At 42.3% G+C, this 15555-nt stretch overlaps 4 protein-coding genes across 4 annotated transcripts; 3 read left to right on the top strand and 1 right to left on the bottom strand.

Annotated features, from left to right (window-relative positions):
* Positions 1–2492: 2492 nt before the first annotated feature.
* Positions 2493–7028, top strand: PCYB_131790 (krox-like protein. putative; the record flags this gene model as incomplete). The annotated part of the gene is made up of 2 exons (XM_004224203.1): positions 2493–5859; positions 6061–7028. 2 exons carry the CDS (start codon positions 2493–2495, stop codon positions 7026–7028), a joined length of 4335 nt encoding a protein of 1444 aa, XP_004224251.1.
* Positions 7029–8006: 978 nt separating this feature from the next.
* On the bottom strand, positions 8007–8821 carry PCYB_131780 (U6 snRNA-associated Sm-like protein LSm7; the record flags this gene model as incomplete). The annotated part of the gene is made up of 4 exons (XM_004224202.1): positions 8007–8075; positions 8228–8319; positions 8458–8529; positions 8710–8821. The coding sequence occupies 4 exons, from the start codon at positions 8819–8821 to the stop codon at positions 8007–8009; spliced, it is 345 nt and encodes a 114-aa protein (XP_004224250.1).
* Positions 8822–10485: 1664 nt separating this feature from the next.
* On the top strand, positions 10486–13146 carry PCYB_131770 (hypothetical protein; the record flags this gene model as incomplete). The annotated part of the gene is made up of 1 exon (XM_004224201.1): positions 10486–13146. The coding sequence occupies one exon, from the start codon at positions 10486–10488 to the stop codon at positions 13144–13146; it is 2661 nt and encodes an 886-aa protein (XP_004224249.1).
* Positions 13147–14952: 1806 nt separating this feature from the next.
* On the top strand, positions 14953–15538 carry PCYB_131760 (hypothetical protein; the record flags this gene model as incomplete). The annotated part of the gene is made up of 3 exons (XM_004224200.1): positions 14953–15171; positions 15286–15417; positions 15464–15538. The coding sequence occupies 3 exons, from the start codon at positions 14953–14955 to the stop codon at positions 15536–15538; spliced, it is 426 nt and encodes a 141-aa protein (XP_004224248.1).
* Between the last annotated feature and the right edge of the window lie 17 nt (positions 15539–15555).

Raw genomic sequence — 15555 nt, 5'->3', positions numbered from 1 at the left:
GCATGCACAAATGGTGTAGGCACATGGATGTGACACATGTGGGAAGAGGACCAGTTAACGCAGAGCATAGGGCTGTGCCATTTTTCCATTTTAACTGACTGAGAAGCCGTCGTGGCTGAAAACAAATAACGATCGCCCGTATGCATATTGTCGACCGTATCCAAATTGTCGCCCGTATGCATATTGTCGATCGTAATTTGTTTTCAGCGCAGTGGCGCACGACGGTGTTAATGTGTAAAGGCGGCTCTCCGACCGCGCGAAAGTGTGGAGGTTTTAGCATTCTCTAAATTGGAGGAACCTTTCACTTAAAAGGATTTTTTTTCTTGTTTTTCTAATTTTCCCATTTTGATTTCCCCTCTCAGTTGCTTTTGTTCACCTCGAGTGCGATACCTCAACAGTGCATAGGTGCATTTTCCGTTTATCGAAAAGTGTTAGCATCCACCAACGTACACATGCGAAGAATGCATCATTCGTTGCAGTACCTTTTTACGTACGTGTTGCACATGCATGTCGCGACAAATCGTTTAACTTTATGTTGAAAGAACAGAGTACTACAGGTTGGTTTTTCCCCCGTTTTTCTTTTCTTTGCTTTTCTTTTTTTTAAATATTTTTTTTTTTTTTGCCATTTTAATGTGGCACTTTGAGGTGAACTGTTACCTGTGGCACAGATCATTTTCTGCAAAATTGAAACTACGGGAATGAACTTTACCAGATCGTTCCACTTTATTTTGTTTCACTTTATTTTGTTTCGCTTCATTTTGTTTCGCTTTATCTCACTTTATTTCATTTTACTTCACATAATCTCCATCTCACTTCATTTCACTTTATCTCACTTCATTTCACTTTATCTCACCTTATTTCACTTTACCTCACCTTATTTCACTTTACCGCACCTTATTTCACTTTACCTCACCGTATTTCACTTTATTTTTTTACCTATTTGATTTACTTTTTCACTTTTTGGCGGCGAAGCGAGAAGAGGTGGCGAAACAAGGGGAACGTAAAAAGGTGGTGACGCAGAAGGAGAACATTTTTTAAATAAAAAAAAATTACGTGAAAAAAAAATTTAAATGAAAAGAAAAATCTGGCTGATGCTCCTGCATACTGAACAATAAAATGTGCCATGTGTTAAAAACGTGCGATGTACATCGCGCAAAAAGAATATGTGCGACTGTTCAATTGTTGAACTGCTAAGCTGCGAAGTTGTTAAGCTGCTAAGTTGTTCATTTGTTCAGCGTTTGACTGGATCACATTTTCGTGTACGCGTCATTGTGAGCACTTTTTTTGAATTTATTTCTCAAGCGATTTGCATGCCAGGCTTTGCGTTTGCCTCGCCTCAGTTGCAGAAGCGGCTTCCCCCCTGTGCAGCGGGCGTATGCATGCAATGAACACGCGTGGAAGTGACACTAATGTATGTGCGAGGGAGTGACACGGATTCATACACATATGTGTATTTCCGTACATATGTAACTACATGAATCATTTTCCCCCCTTTTCTTTAATCTTTTCTTCTTCTTTTCACTGCTAAGTAGGCTCACGTGATTATTTCCTTGAGCGCCGTAGCAGCTGTCAATAGTATATATATACATATACATATGCGTGTATGCCGTTTTAACCCTGTGGGTCCACCCCTTTTCGTGTAATGGTCATACCTTTTAACGTGTCGAATTAATGGCCGTAAGAAGGGAAAACAGCCAGAGTGTCGCACAAGAGGAGAGACAGACACAAACTTCTTTTTTTTTTGAAAAAAAAGAAAAGAAATTACTGGAGAAGTTCTGTTGTGTATGACCCATATATACACATATATGATGATTTTACCCCTGCGAACGACACAGGAGAAACCGTATACGTTATTTGAGCAGATGGTATGCACAGTCGTGTACGCTAACTAGCATACATTCGGATGCGCTGGAAATACATGTACGGACTAGTGGGCATACGAACGTGTTTGCCAAATGTTGCATCTCGCCCACCAGTGAATAAGTGCTCTCTTCTCCTTAGAATATAAAAAAAAAAAAAAAATCATACGGAACCATTTAGCAAAACCGGATAATTATTGCGTGTATTTTTTTTCTTTCCCCCCCATTTTTTGTCGACCACTCGAAGTACGTGTAACGAGAAAAATACGAATGATAGAAATTTGTTTGGAAAAGGTGGCCAAAGTACAGCTAGAGTAAAGAATAAAATTTGCAGTTCATGTAAAAGCATTGCGGGAAAAAATCCCGAGGAATTATCGTACAAAAAACTGCCATCCCTTTTCTGGAAAAGGAGGCGGCAGGGGAAAGTATAATGTTACATGCGGTCGGCGGAGAAAAAAAATTTGCAACTTTTTTCCTTTTTTACATGAACAGTAGGGGAGGGAAAATCTTGCAAACATCTAGCAAAGGGCCCCACCCTTATTCATTGCGGTACCAACATATAATATATGTAAAAAAAAAAAAAAGAATAACATAGCATAGCATAGCAGAAGTGACCAAACTTAGAGGTAAAGGATGACCGCGAATTTCAAAAACAAAACTGCACTTTGCTATCTCGATGAAAATTTGAACAGCAACTCGTACAGCGAAAGTGAAAAAATTTTCCTAAAGAACAACATAAACTGGAACAAAATAAACGTATTAAAATGTAACCAGAAGAAAAATGAAGAGGGAAGCAGCTGCAGCAGTAGCGCCGGCATCCTTATGGATATGGGGAGTGGCAACAACAACTATGTTGACAGTGCCAACTACAACGACGTTAGCATAAATTACAAAAATATGCAAAAGTTCAAAAGTAGTTCCTATTCGGGGGACGCAAATCGAGAGGACAGAAGCGTTTTAAGCAAAAGGAAGTACAACCACCTGTCTGAGGAGTATGAGAAAAGGAAAAGAAAGCTGTCCCCGTTGGATCTGTTCGAGGACGCCGATGATGGTGATGGCGGTGATGATGGAGGGGACGGACACGTCGATAGCGCTGCGTCGCACGAAAATCCAAACAAAGACCACTTTACAAACAAATACGATTTTGAGTTTGTGGAGAATTACAAAAATGTCTACCTGAATAAAGGCGGCATCGCCGGTGGAGTGGCCCAGGGGAAAATCCCCAAGAAGCATATGCAGGAGGAAGAGGATGATGAGGAGGAGGAGGAGGACGTTCTTGCCAACAGCCAAGTGAGCAAAGATGGGAGCAGCGGCGCAGAGCAGGACGAGGACTTCCCGAACGTCGACGGAAACGGGAGTAGCCAAGTGGAGGGGAAATACCAAATTGATAAAATTTACGGCACCTGCCTCGAAAATGTCGAAAGTTCGTTCATCCTAACGAAGAATATGAAAAAGAGCTATAAAAATTTTATACAAAATGAAAAGAAAAAAATAAAAGATCAAGCAGAGGGGTATACGAACGAGTCGGCTGGAAATGTCTACACAAGTACTCTCGAGGGGAACGGGTTACTGTACTCAGATGACCTGGGGTTGAACTGCGCCCTGGAAGAGGAGGGGACGGCGGAGGAGGATGAGGAAGAGGAAGTGGAGATGGAAGTGGAGATGCAAGTGGAAATGGAACATGGAGTGGAAGTGGAAGAGGGAGTGGAAAGGGAAGCGGAAAAGGAAGTGGAAGTGGAAGGAGAAGAATATTTTAACACACCGAAGAATTACCCGACTCGTGAGACCAACGATTTGAAGGGAGTTCTTGACATGCCTAATGGTGCACATGAAAAGACCGAAGAGGGAAATAACTGCAGTGATAGTAAAAATGAGGAGGCACGAAGCAAAGAAGTAGACGGTGATTATAATTACACATGCAATGACAAGCAGAATGACCATTCATTCGAGGGTAGTAGATTGGGCCAGCAACAGAACAGCAACAATGACGATGGAAATAGCGGCAGAGAGACACACCCCACGGATGGACAATCAAATTTAACAGAAGCAGAAAAGGAAACACAATTTTTTACTCCTTCTCAAACGGTCGACAAGAGGAATCTCGTAAGTACGTTCAAAGATGACGAAGACGAAGAGGAGCAGGATCAAGCAGAGGGACAAATCAATGAGCACATTCCAGCCAAAGGAAAGAAATCGAATAAAAGGGTCTACAAGAAAGGTAACTTATCCGTACCAACAGAAAATATAAATGTGAAAGAAGAAAAAGAGAAAGGATTGGAGGAAGATCAAGAAACACATGACAGTGATAGTGAAAATGGGAATGTTCTGAAATCCGTCGATGATTTGGATCATGTGCCGATAAGCGGAAGTCAGTTGGAGAAGCCAAATTCCGAAGAGTGCAATGGCGCTGTGATGGAGGAAAGAAGTTTCCCCGTTGTACGTAAGGAGAAGCAGGAGGTGGAAGACAATACGATGGGGACCAAACGGAGGGATGGCACATCACCAGGTTTAGTTGCCAAATCGGCAAGTGCTGCTATCAAACCGGTGGGCCCATTTACCAAACAGAAAGATACAATTATCAAACCCGTAGTTACGATTAACAAACCTGTGTGTGCCATCAACAAACAGATAAATAAAGCGGCGCTTGTAGAAAGGAAGAAAAAACAAGTTCGCAAAAACTGCCTAATAAAAGCGGAAGTGCCAAAAGAGAACAGCGAAGTTAATTCGCCAGCCACAATGGTTAGAGTCAAACGGGAAAACTGCGAGGATGACATTAGGAAGGAGGGAATGCCAATGTCAGTAGACAATAACACGAGCAAAATGGATAAGATGAAGGAAAATTTTGGAACCATTAGGATAAAGATGGAGGTGGAGGAGAGCGAGGTGAACATAAAGACGGAGCCCAGGGAAATCCCGAAGGTGAATAAACAGAGCGAAGGGGAGCAGCTTAACGAGTGTGAGAAGCATGGAGAGAGAGACCAGCATTACGAGGACGGGCAGCATGACGCATCGCCAGCCTTGACGCAAAGTATATCAATGAATGTGGTTCAGAGCGGAGACGCCAACAAATGTCCAAAAACAGTTGGTGAAAGGGCTAGCAGCAGAACGAGCGAAAAGGCTAGAGACAGGAACAGCGCCCAAACAAGTGACAACGCGCAAAGTAAAAGGAGAAGCATGTTTTATGAAAATATGTCGAGCAAAATTTCGAGAATTTTCTTTTTTTCTTCCAAAAAGGCTAACAATAATGAACCGGATGGAAACTCGGACAGTGAACGGGAGAGTCAAGACAGGAAAAGGGACAGTGACAACGACAAAGAGGGGAATGATGAGACAAGCGAAAGTGACGAGAATGAGCAGAAGGAAGCGAGCGAATCGAATGATTCCAATGGAGGAAGCACAGACAAGCCGCTCTACTCGACGGAAAAATCACAAGAGGACGGTACTCAAAAGAATAACACCGCTCAGTTGAAAGATCTCGCGGGGGAAGGTGATGAAGGAAACGATGAACATTCCCCCAGTGAAGGAAAATCAGGTGAGGAAAATGAAAATTTGCAAACCTATGAAAACAGGGATGGTGGGGATGGCAAGGTTGGTGACAACAATGGTGACGAGGACCTGACCAGCAGGACGAAAAAAGGAAAGAGCCCCCTGGGGACCAAGAAAGTTGGCCGGAGAAAAATAGGCATTGTGAAGAAAGAACCACTTGGAGCAGCCAACCTAGCAGAAATTGAAACAAGGACATGCAACTTATGCAACTCCATTTTTGCAAACAGCAAATTAATGCAAAGACATGTGATGAGCGTCCACTCGGAAGAAAGGCCATACGAGTGCGAAATTTGTCTCAAACGGTATAAAAGGGCAGACCACTTGAAACTGCATCGGATAAAACACGACCTAAATAAAGAGGACAAGAAGTTCCAATGCTCCATCTGTCAGATGTTTTTCAAAACGCCCAGACAGTTAAAAAATTGCAAGTTGAAGCATATGAAGTGTTCCTTGGGTAAGGATGTCGTGGAGGGGGCGACGAGTGGACAGAGGGATGGTGCGTCAGCGGTAGGTGGATCTGCGGCAGATGAGCATTTCCATGGTAACCACATGGGAGGCGCGGTCGACGGGGTAGGTAACCATTGGGAGAGCCATCCGCATGAAGGAGAAAACAACGCGAGTGGTAAGACAATGCAGAGCGGTGAAGACCATGCAGAGGGAGAGAGGCACACTGGTGGTAGCGAGAGCGGCACATGGAGAGGTGATGCTGCCCCGAAACAGGCGGGCACTGAACTGAGTGAGCAGCGGGAAGAAGCGGACGAGCGGCAAGTTGAAGCGGACGAACGGCAAGTCGAAGGGGACAAACAGCAAGTCGAAGGGGACCAGCGGCAAGTCGAAACGGACAAGCGGCAAGTCGAAGCGCAGGAGCAGCAGGCGAACGCGGAACAACGGTGGGAACTGAAGAAGGAGAACTGCAGCCCAAGTAGAATTTCTGTCGAAATTCGAACGTGCAACGTGTGCAATATGATTTTTGCAAATAAAAAATTAATGAAAAGACACCTGATGAGTGTGCATTCAGAATCAAGACCATACAAATGTCACCTATGCATAAAAACGTACAAAAGGTCGGACCATTTGAAGAAGCATATTTTAACCCATAAAGATAATAAAGAGAAAATAAAATACACATGTTCCATTTGTCAGGCTAGCTTTGATACTCCCAAAGAATTAAGATCACACAAGATAAGGCACTACACATGTCCATATGAAAATTGCTCCTACTCCTATTCGACCATCTCCAAAATGAAGTACCATTTGAATAAGCACAAATGTAACCTCTTCTATTCTTGTCCTGTGTGTTCCAAAAAATTCCTCATTTATAAAGAGTTCATACAACACAAGAGGAGCTGCTTCAAGAAGAAGTACGTCTGTCTGCAGTGCAACAAAATTTATTTGCATGTTAATGGTTACAACAAACATGTGAGGAAAGTCCATTTGAATATTATTCAGAACTACAAATGTACGGTGAATAACTGCAGCAAGGAATTTTCTTCTGAATTTAGCTTGAAGGAACACATAATAAATTTCCATCATCGGGTCAAGCGCTTTTTCTGCTCCAAGTGCAACATGTCCTTTGGCTACAGGAGCTCCTTTCGCCGCCACAACATTAATATACATCCGTGAGAGAGGTGCGCAAGTGGTGAGGAGGAGATGGGGACGCGGTGAGGAGGAGATGTGGACGCGGCGAGGAAGAGATGTGGACGCAACCGCGTGAGTAACTCCAGCGCAGCTTATTTTGGGACCCCCCCTAAGAGCGACCCATTTCTTGCTGTAAAATCAAGAGAGCAGCAGCCTCTCTCTCCCCCCCTTCAACGCACTGTACAGTATCCTACCCACCATGATAAAGGGTGACCCCCATACGATATATAAACCTTTTCACTCATGTCAAGCCTTTTCTTACATAATTAAATGAGAGGCAGCACGCTTTAAAATTCCTGTGTTGTGTTATTCCCACACAGGAACATTGCACCTGCGATTGATACCTCCCTGCACAAGTGCCCACGATTTATCCGTGTACGTTTGTGCCTGATGGAAGGGTGCCCCAAAATAAGTTGCTCGCGTTTTCGCCAGTCATATTTGTATTTTTTTATACGTTTATCCTTTTATTTCTTTATATTTTATTTTATTTTATTTTTCTTTTTTATTTTATTTTCCCCCCCTTTTTCTTCATTTTAACGAGTTCCCTACACTGATGACAATCATATATCTGTCTCTCCATCTGTGCGTATCAGTGGATGATGCTTACACACCCATTTATGTCTACGCATTGCTGATGAAAATTTGTTAAGCCAACATTTTTTTATTTTTGTACCACTGACACCCATTTTGTTCGTGTCAAACGGATGAACATGATTTTTTTTTTTTTTTACCTCCATGATACGGGGGTTAATCACACAACTTTCTTTCGCGCACACATCGTGCGTATTTTCCTACTTTTAAAAAAATTCTATTCAAAATGGTGCCACCACACTTGGGGGAACTTTTCGTTTTTGAAGTTTACATAAGCAGGTGCAAAAAAATAAAAAAAGCTACATGATGTGCGGGGTTAAAAGAGCTGGGGGGGGGTTCCACGAGGGGAACGGTCCTATGCACAATAGGGCTTCACTTCTGTTCCGATATGAAAGGATTGGAGATTTCTTGCGTGCCGTCTACTGGCGTTATTAGCGCGATCTGCCAAAAAAGGGGAGCGCAAAGTGGAGAGGAAAAGGGTGAAACTTGACGCAATGGAATGGGACACAATAAAAGGAGGCAGTCTGACGGGGCAGTCAAGCAGGGTAATCCAATTTACACCGCGTGGCAGACTCCTCCCAGCACGAACACACGTGCCGGAAAAACGACAGTACCGATGTCCCCCTGGCGACGACTAAACCGATGCTCCTCGTTTTCTCCGTTATGACGAAGCTGTCATTCGGGTCTGAAAAAGGTGGAGAAGTGAACCATGTGTAGGCGCATTTGCCATGCTATGCTATGCTTTGTTCAGTTCTGTTTTGTTTTGTTTTGCTCTGCTCTGCTTTGCTTTTTTTTTTGGGGAAACTATTTTATCCCGTTCTACCTCTTATATATTCCTCAGTTTTGTCCAGCACTAAGTTGAAGATTGCATCGTGGCCAATTAAATTGCCAACAACTGCGTGGAAAAGGAAAACGGGAGAATTATGACATGAGTCTCCGTGACTGCCTCTGACAATTGTATGTGTGTCAGTGCAGGTAGGAAGTGGAGCGGGTTTTCTGTTTTATGCACACCAGTACGTATGTAACTATGTATGCACAGGTGTGTGTATTTTTTTCCACCCCATTCGGTGCTAACCTTCTCTACCGCCATCGAACTTGACGCGAATCTTTTGGTTCATAAATTTCTTGATGTCTGTCATGAACTTGTTTTCTTTGTTATATGATGGGGTCGTTGGAAGCACCGACATTTTGCTGGCAGGGGGTGGTGGAGCACGGATGTGATTACCGGCGTGATGCACCGATGTGATGAACCGATGTGGTGTACCGATGTGATGCGGGCGAAGGGGCGATTTTGTTGGTTTAGGGGGTCGGCTGCGTTCTCCTTTTATGCTTCGCTTAGCTCTTCTCTACTCTCGCTTCCGTTCGCACTGATGTCCGCGCTTCTCTTTGCTCTGCGCTTTGCGTAGTTTTTTTCTGCCGAGTCAAAACAAGTCTGCTTAAATTGGAGGGGCTCACAACAGGGGCAGGGAATTAGTTTCAAGGAAACTTCGTCTTACATTGATGTGATGAAAAAGAAGTGAAAAGGAAGGAAAAAAAAAATGCCTTCCTTCCCTACAGGATTTGCACTCAGTCGTTTCGACTTTAACTTTCGCTGGGTTATTGCGAAATTGAAAAAAAAGGAAGTGGAAATAATTGTAAATTCTACTTTTCCGTGTTGCCTACGTTCTAGCCAATTTTATCGCCCAGAATTGTAAAAATTGTCATACAAATGTGGATCCACTAATTTGGTGCCAAGCTCTTTTCCTTTCTTTTTTTTTGCTGCCTTGTGGAGGTATAGTATTGCGGTAAATTCTCACAGCGTACATGCCCACTGCGCTACTTCGCATCATGTTATCAGGTGATGTGCTCTTAATGGCAAAGAACGCCTTTTGTACGTTTGTCAATTTGAGCGCAGAATTACTGCACTTTTTTTTTTTTTTATGAGGTATGTGGGGAAGCTTTAGCCCGGGTATCCCACTGTCCCTTAACTAGCACCACTATCCCGCCACGCTATTTTTTTTTTTTTCCCCCGCACAAATAGTATACCACGATCTTATTACAAATGTTGCAACGTTGGCTTGCGTTTTTTTTTTTTTTCCTTTTTTGTAATTCCCCTTTTGTTCTATAGCACCCGTGGGACAAGCTTGAAAAGGTGTCACTAAGCCCGCATGGTTTTGCGTTCTGCATGTATAATTTTTCACATGTAATTGCATATGTAAAATATGTGCACATTTTTGCTATTCCCTGGTGTCAGATTTTTTTTTTTTTTTTTTTTAATTTACTCCCAATTTGAAGCATTAGTTTAGCAATTCCGCGCATTGTTACAAGTGGCAAATCGTCCGAAGAGAGAAAAAAAAAAGGACGAATGGACGGGCGGAATAACAGTCGATCGACACAATACTCTTTTTTTGCAACCACTTTGCTAGCAGTTGTAACCTTCTTTTTTTTTTTTTTCCCCCCTCCCAAATCTGAGAGCCATTCATCACATCAAGTAAGCGCAGTTCATTTATGGCCTCTCCGCGAAGGCATTTCCTCCAATAATTGTCATTTCCGCATTATTTTTGCTCGTAATTTTAACCCAACCGAGAAGGAATCCAAAACACACACCGCACAATTACGTGGGGACAATTTTTCCTCGATTCGATTAACATAAGGTAGCCCAAATAATAGGAAGCACATTTTTACATAAAGGAAGGGTGAACATTTTTATATATACACTTAAAAAAGCAAGGAACAAAAAAAAAAAAAAAAGGAAATATATCTCCGCATGCATTTATTTATTGCCCTATTTGTGACATCCCCCTTTTTGAGAACTTTCTACGTATGTCCCCTGAGGGGACACCCCTGATAGAACAATTTTTATACATACAAAATGACCAACATAGTTAGCGCCCTTCCGAATGAAGAAAAGGATGCGTGGCTAAATTTGAATGATATCAGACAAAACGCGAAGAAGTACAACTGGCAAGAGATCCCTGGGAAGCAAAACAATTACATTTTTTCGAAAGACCATGTGAAAATATGCATCATAGGATTGAAGGGACTAGTGACAATAGATATCCGACTACTAAGTGGAGTCAACTACAAATTGTGCAAAAGCAATTTGAAGAAAGAAGAGATATATGACTTATTCTCAATGAATAGTTTTTTTAATCACACAAATGATGTACTACAGAAATCGGTTTTGTGCAACAGTTATGATTTAACTGTAAAGGAAAAAATAGATCTTTTCAATAAAAACGATAAGTCATTTTTGCAAGGGGTGAAATGCAAGGACTTGTTTTTTCGCAACCGTGGAGAGTCACATAGGTTGGGCAGTGAAAAGGTAAAAACGGGCACAACGAAAGTAAAAAGCAGCGCAATAAGCAGTGCAACGAATGGGGAGCAGCAGGGGAAACATAATTCGATAGACATCCCTGAGGAAAAGAAAGTGCAAGTCAAGCCGGCCCAATCAACCCAGACGGAGCTTCAACCGGAGGAAGGCAAACAGTTACAAAAGGGAAATGCACACATTAGGAATGGCTTTTGCGAAAATGCGCTCGATGTGACCCCGTTATGTAAGGCAGTTAATAAGGCAGTTAGTACGGCAGTTGGTAAGGCAGTTGGTAAGGCAGTTGGTAAGGCAGTTCTCTACAAGGAGGAAGACAAGGACAACAAAAAGGTCTTGAAAAAATTATGCCTTTTTAACAAACATCCTCGTGATAAAGTCAGCGAAAATTCGAAAGGATGTCCAATCGAAGGAGGAGCAAATTCACTAACTGGGGAAGATCCCTCCTGTGGAAATGATCATAGTGGAGAACACTCCAAAGTTGAGGGGCAACAAAGGGGAGACATTTACCCAAAGGGGAGTACCAACCAGAAGGGGGAAACAAACCGCAGCGATTATGGTGTAAAGAAAGGAGACGTAGAGAGAGAAAAAAGTTCACCTCCTCATATATTGAGTGACCATGCGAGCGATATTGAAGAGGCGGAAAAATTAAACGTAGGTAATTCCCAAGTGAGCAGAGAAATAGATGCTAATAAGCACGGGGCGAATAAGACGAAGGAAAACAAACAAAATTTGAATGATAACTGTGTTGATAACGAACAGGAGTTGTCACTCTCCCCAGGGAGAGAAAACAACGTGGTTACTCCGCATAACGATACATTTGGTAAATTCAATTCAGGAGAAAAATATTCCCTACGTTATGGTAGCACTAAGGGGAATAGCAAAGAATGTCTCGAATGGTGCGACACGCTAAGTAGCAAGAGAGAGTGCCATATGTCGAAGTCCTTCACCACGCATTCTCTCAGCGAGGAAGACTTAAAAAACGAAGCGTTGCATCGAATGGGCCCTAGCGAGGAGGAAACGGCTAATTGGTGCAGCGGGGAGGGGCACACAAATGGGCACCTGCTTGAGAATGTGACTGATGAAGGGGGGAGTCCCATCGACTGCAACGCGGGCCACCAACCGAGCAATCGTTTCGCCCACAAAACGGACACGGTTAACGTATACATACAAAATAACACGGTACAGTACTGTGGTCCGAAATATAGGCAAAGGAGGAAGGCCAAGGTGAGGTGGGTGCGGGACGAAGACGGCTTAAGCCACCTGAAGGGTTATCGCAGTTGCGGGGAAAAATGGGGCAGCAAGTGGGGCAACAAGTGGGGAAGCAGGTGGAGCAGCAGGTGGGGCAGCAAGTGGGATAACCACTGGGACAATTGGGAAAACTGGGACTACCGTCGGGACCATGGCAGGAACACCTGGAATGGGAAATACAATCATTACAATCAGCCTGGGAAAAAAAGCCTCGTCATGGGACACAGTTTCTCCCCGCGTAAATCTCATCACTTGGCCGTGCGGACAGACGGAAAAAACAACTACAGGGATAAAAACAGCGCGTATTACAGCCCCAGTTGGACTAAGCACGCCCCGAAATATTACACAGCAGATCCACGTAAGGTTTACAATACTGGTAGGGGCCAAATGGTAGGTTTTCACGAAGAGGCAACTTGTATCAATGCAGAGGAAGATGAAAAAATTGGTAAATCTAATTATCCATTTTGGGGTGTACAAAAAAGAAAAGGTGCTCTCCACTTTTATCATAAAAGTGGTTTTTATATAACGCAAAATAGGAACAATTATGCGCGTAGAAAATACAACGAAAATAAACCAAGTGACGCGTTGAAGCCATATGAACCGCACAAAAATGTAAAAGAACTTGAGAAGGAAATATACAGCAAGCTGTCCTATTTAAAGCACTTCAAACATGACTATACCAAGTCGATCCCCAGATATTACTGCACCTTTAGACATTTGCTTGCCCAATCCAGGACAAGAAAACGACCCCTGTGGCTACAAAACATGATAGCTACGAATAAATGTGGCTACTGTGATGAGCAGTTTTCCAGTTTGAAGAGTCTGGAAAACCATTTCGTTCATGTGAAAACGCATAGAATATATTACTGCTGTGGGAAGCCCTTCTCTTCTTTGAAATTTTTATACATTCACCTCAGGAGGGATAACCACTATGGGTACGTTTACTATTACTAAGGGAGGGGGGGGAGAGGGTTACTTCCACGATAGGAATGCCGTGGTCCCCTTTTTAAGCCTCCCCTGTGTTTTTTTTCCGCGTAACAATTTATGCACATGTTGCAAACCCGCTCTATTGTACACTATAATCCGTTTTTTTTTTTTTTTTTTTTTTTTGTCTTGTTTGAATATGATAATGATGTTTCGTGTATGATCTGACATGTATTTTCTTCTACATTTCTCTTTTATGTGTCCTATGATACTGTAAATTTTTGGAATAAAACACTTTTTTTTCCATGTTAGTGTTTTTCCGTGAATCTCACCTGTCTGCAGTTTTTCGAATCATTCTTTTTTTTGCGCCCCCCCCATTTGGGTGTTGTAAAAATATAAACGCAACTTTATATGGGGGCACTTTTTTTAAAAGATCGAAACACGCGCCCATGCGAAGTTCAAAAGAGGGTCTCTTACACAAAACTGCAAATTTATTTTTCGTTCGCGTAGGGAGTTTATGGTCTCCCGAAAAATGCACGATGAGGAATAGCGACACACAACTAGTGATATGAGAAAGAGAAAAATTCAAATAAAAATGAGGAACAGTTAGTTATGCCTAGAACAAGGGGGGAAGTTTTTTTTGTTGTTGTTAAAGCAAAGTCGAGTGTTACGACTGCCGTTCTTGGGTATGCCCCAAGTGAAGAGTTTTTTTTTGTGCCTCAAAAAATTTGTTCCCATGGGCGGCGGTGGAATGGAAAAAAAAAAATAATAAAATGGCAAAATAATAAAATAGCAATATAATAAAATAGCAATATAATAAAATAGCAATATAATAAAATAGCAATATAATAAAATAGCAAAATAATAAAAGAAGCGATTAAAAAGTAGGAATAAAAATTAATGCAGAAAATGTTGAACTTTTTTCTCTACGCAGTTAAGCTGCTTATCCGGGTGGATGTGCTTTTCCCTGCGGGCTGTTAAACCAGTTCATTCTTACGAATTAACCAAACGGCAATTTTGCAAGCACATTTGTAACTGCCTTCCAGTAACGTACCATTTCGAATGAATGTAACAAACCGTGGCCCACAGTAATATCATTTGCTCTTTTCGATGCAACGCATTTTTCGTACCTGCTGGAATGGAATATGTCACATGCTTATCGGCATAATATGGGGGACTATTTAACCCAATTTTCACGCAACTTGAAACAACAATTTTTTTAGTGGAGAGGAATTTTTTTTTCTTCCCAGGCCTGCACATTAAATATATAGGAGGAAAACACCCTTTGTGAATGTACCAGCTTGAATGCGTAAATTTTCCGCCCCAAGTGGAACGACTCTATATACTGCATTTGGCAAGAAACTGCAAAAATGTTTCCCCAAATTGGCGTACGAACCATTTTCCCTTCAGCCTGCTAAATATCAGCTGAAGAATTGAGTTTTTTTTTTTTTTTTTGATGCCCCTTTTAAGATTTAAATATACAAGTTGATCAATCCTGCAAGAGCAATTGCTCGATTTGTCTGCCCCTTATGCATTCTATATGAAATTAATTGTGCGCGTGAAGAGTGCATCTCAGCGTCTACCCATCCGAGAAAGGTTACAATTTCAATAAAGCACCAATGCTGATATCTTCACGCCTTCCACCTTTTTGGAGAGACCCACATTCAGTGAAATTTTCCTCGTGAAAGGAAATTACACGATATCGTTACGCACGTATGTACGTAGTTGCACACACATGCACGCACACCACCGTGTTTTGTCCACGTCACTGCTACACCTTCGGAGGGATTAGCATTTTACTTAAACGTCTTAAATATAAACGGCACACAAAGAACTATGAACAGCAGAAGTGCCACAGGGAATAAGTTTGCAGGGAGCCCCAACTCTTTTGAAAATAACGACAATAAAGAAAATCATCTGAGAGAAGTGGTGACACCGTTAGGGGATGTTTACATACTCAATGAAAAAACCAATGAGAAATTTATTAAGGGCACCCAGAGGAGTGATGGCACGTTTAGGAAAACCATCCGCGTGAGGACGGACTACATGCCGCAGGTGAGTAGCTGTCCGGGGCTCTTTCCACCTCGCCACCATGCGTAACCATTTGCGCGAATAATAAAACCCACTTGCGTGTTTATTTCCCCCACTTTGTCTCTTCCCCCATGGCAGGAGGAAAACTGCGTATATCAAGTGAAGGGGAAAATACTGGAGCAGCAGAACAAGAGCAGGATTGCAAACTCCAGCACGAAGACCTATGCAAGCGAGAATCCCTTCGACAGCAATGCAGCAAGCGCAAAAAAGGTGGTCACAAATAGCGCTCTGAAAATTTTGGCGAATAAAAGCGCAGAAAAAAAAGTGCCCGGATGGAACCCCATTAATGACAATGAAAATGAAAACGAAAATCAAAACGCAAAGAATTTAAAAAAGAAGAAAAAGAAA

This window comes from Plasmodium cynomolgi, chromosome 13, assembly GCF_000321355.1.
Source record: "Plasmodium cynomolgi strain B DNA, chromosome 13, whole genome shotgun sequence".
Taxonomy (NCBI): Eukaryota; Apicomplexa; class Aconoidasida; order Haemosporida; family Plasmodiidae; genus Plasmodium; species Plasmodium cynomolgi.
Note: the sequence above shows the minus strand (reverse complement) of the source record. Positions and strands in the feature narration are given on the sequence as shown.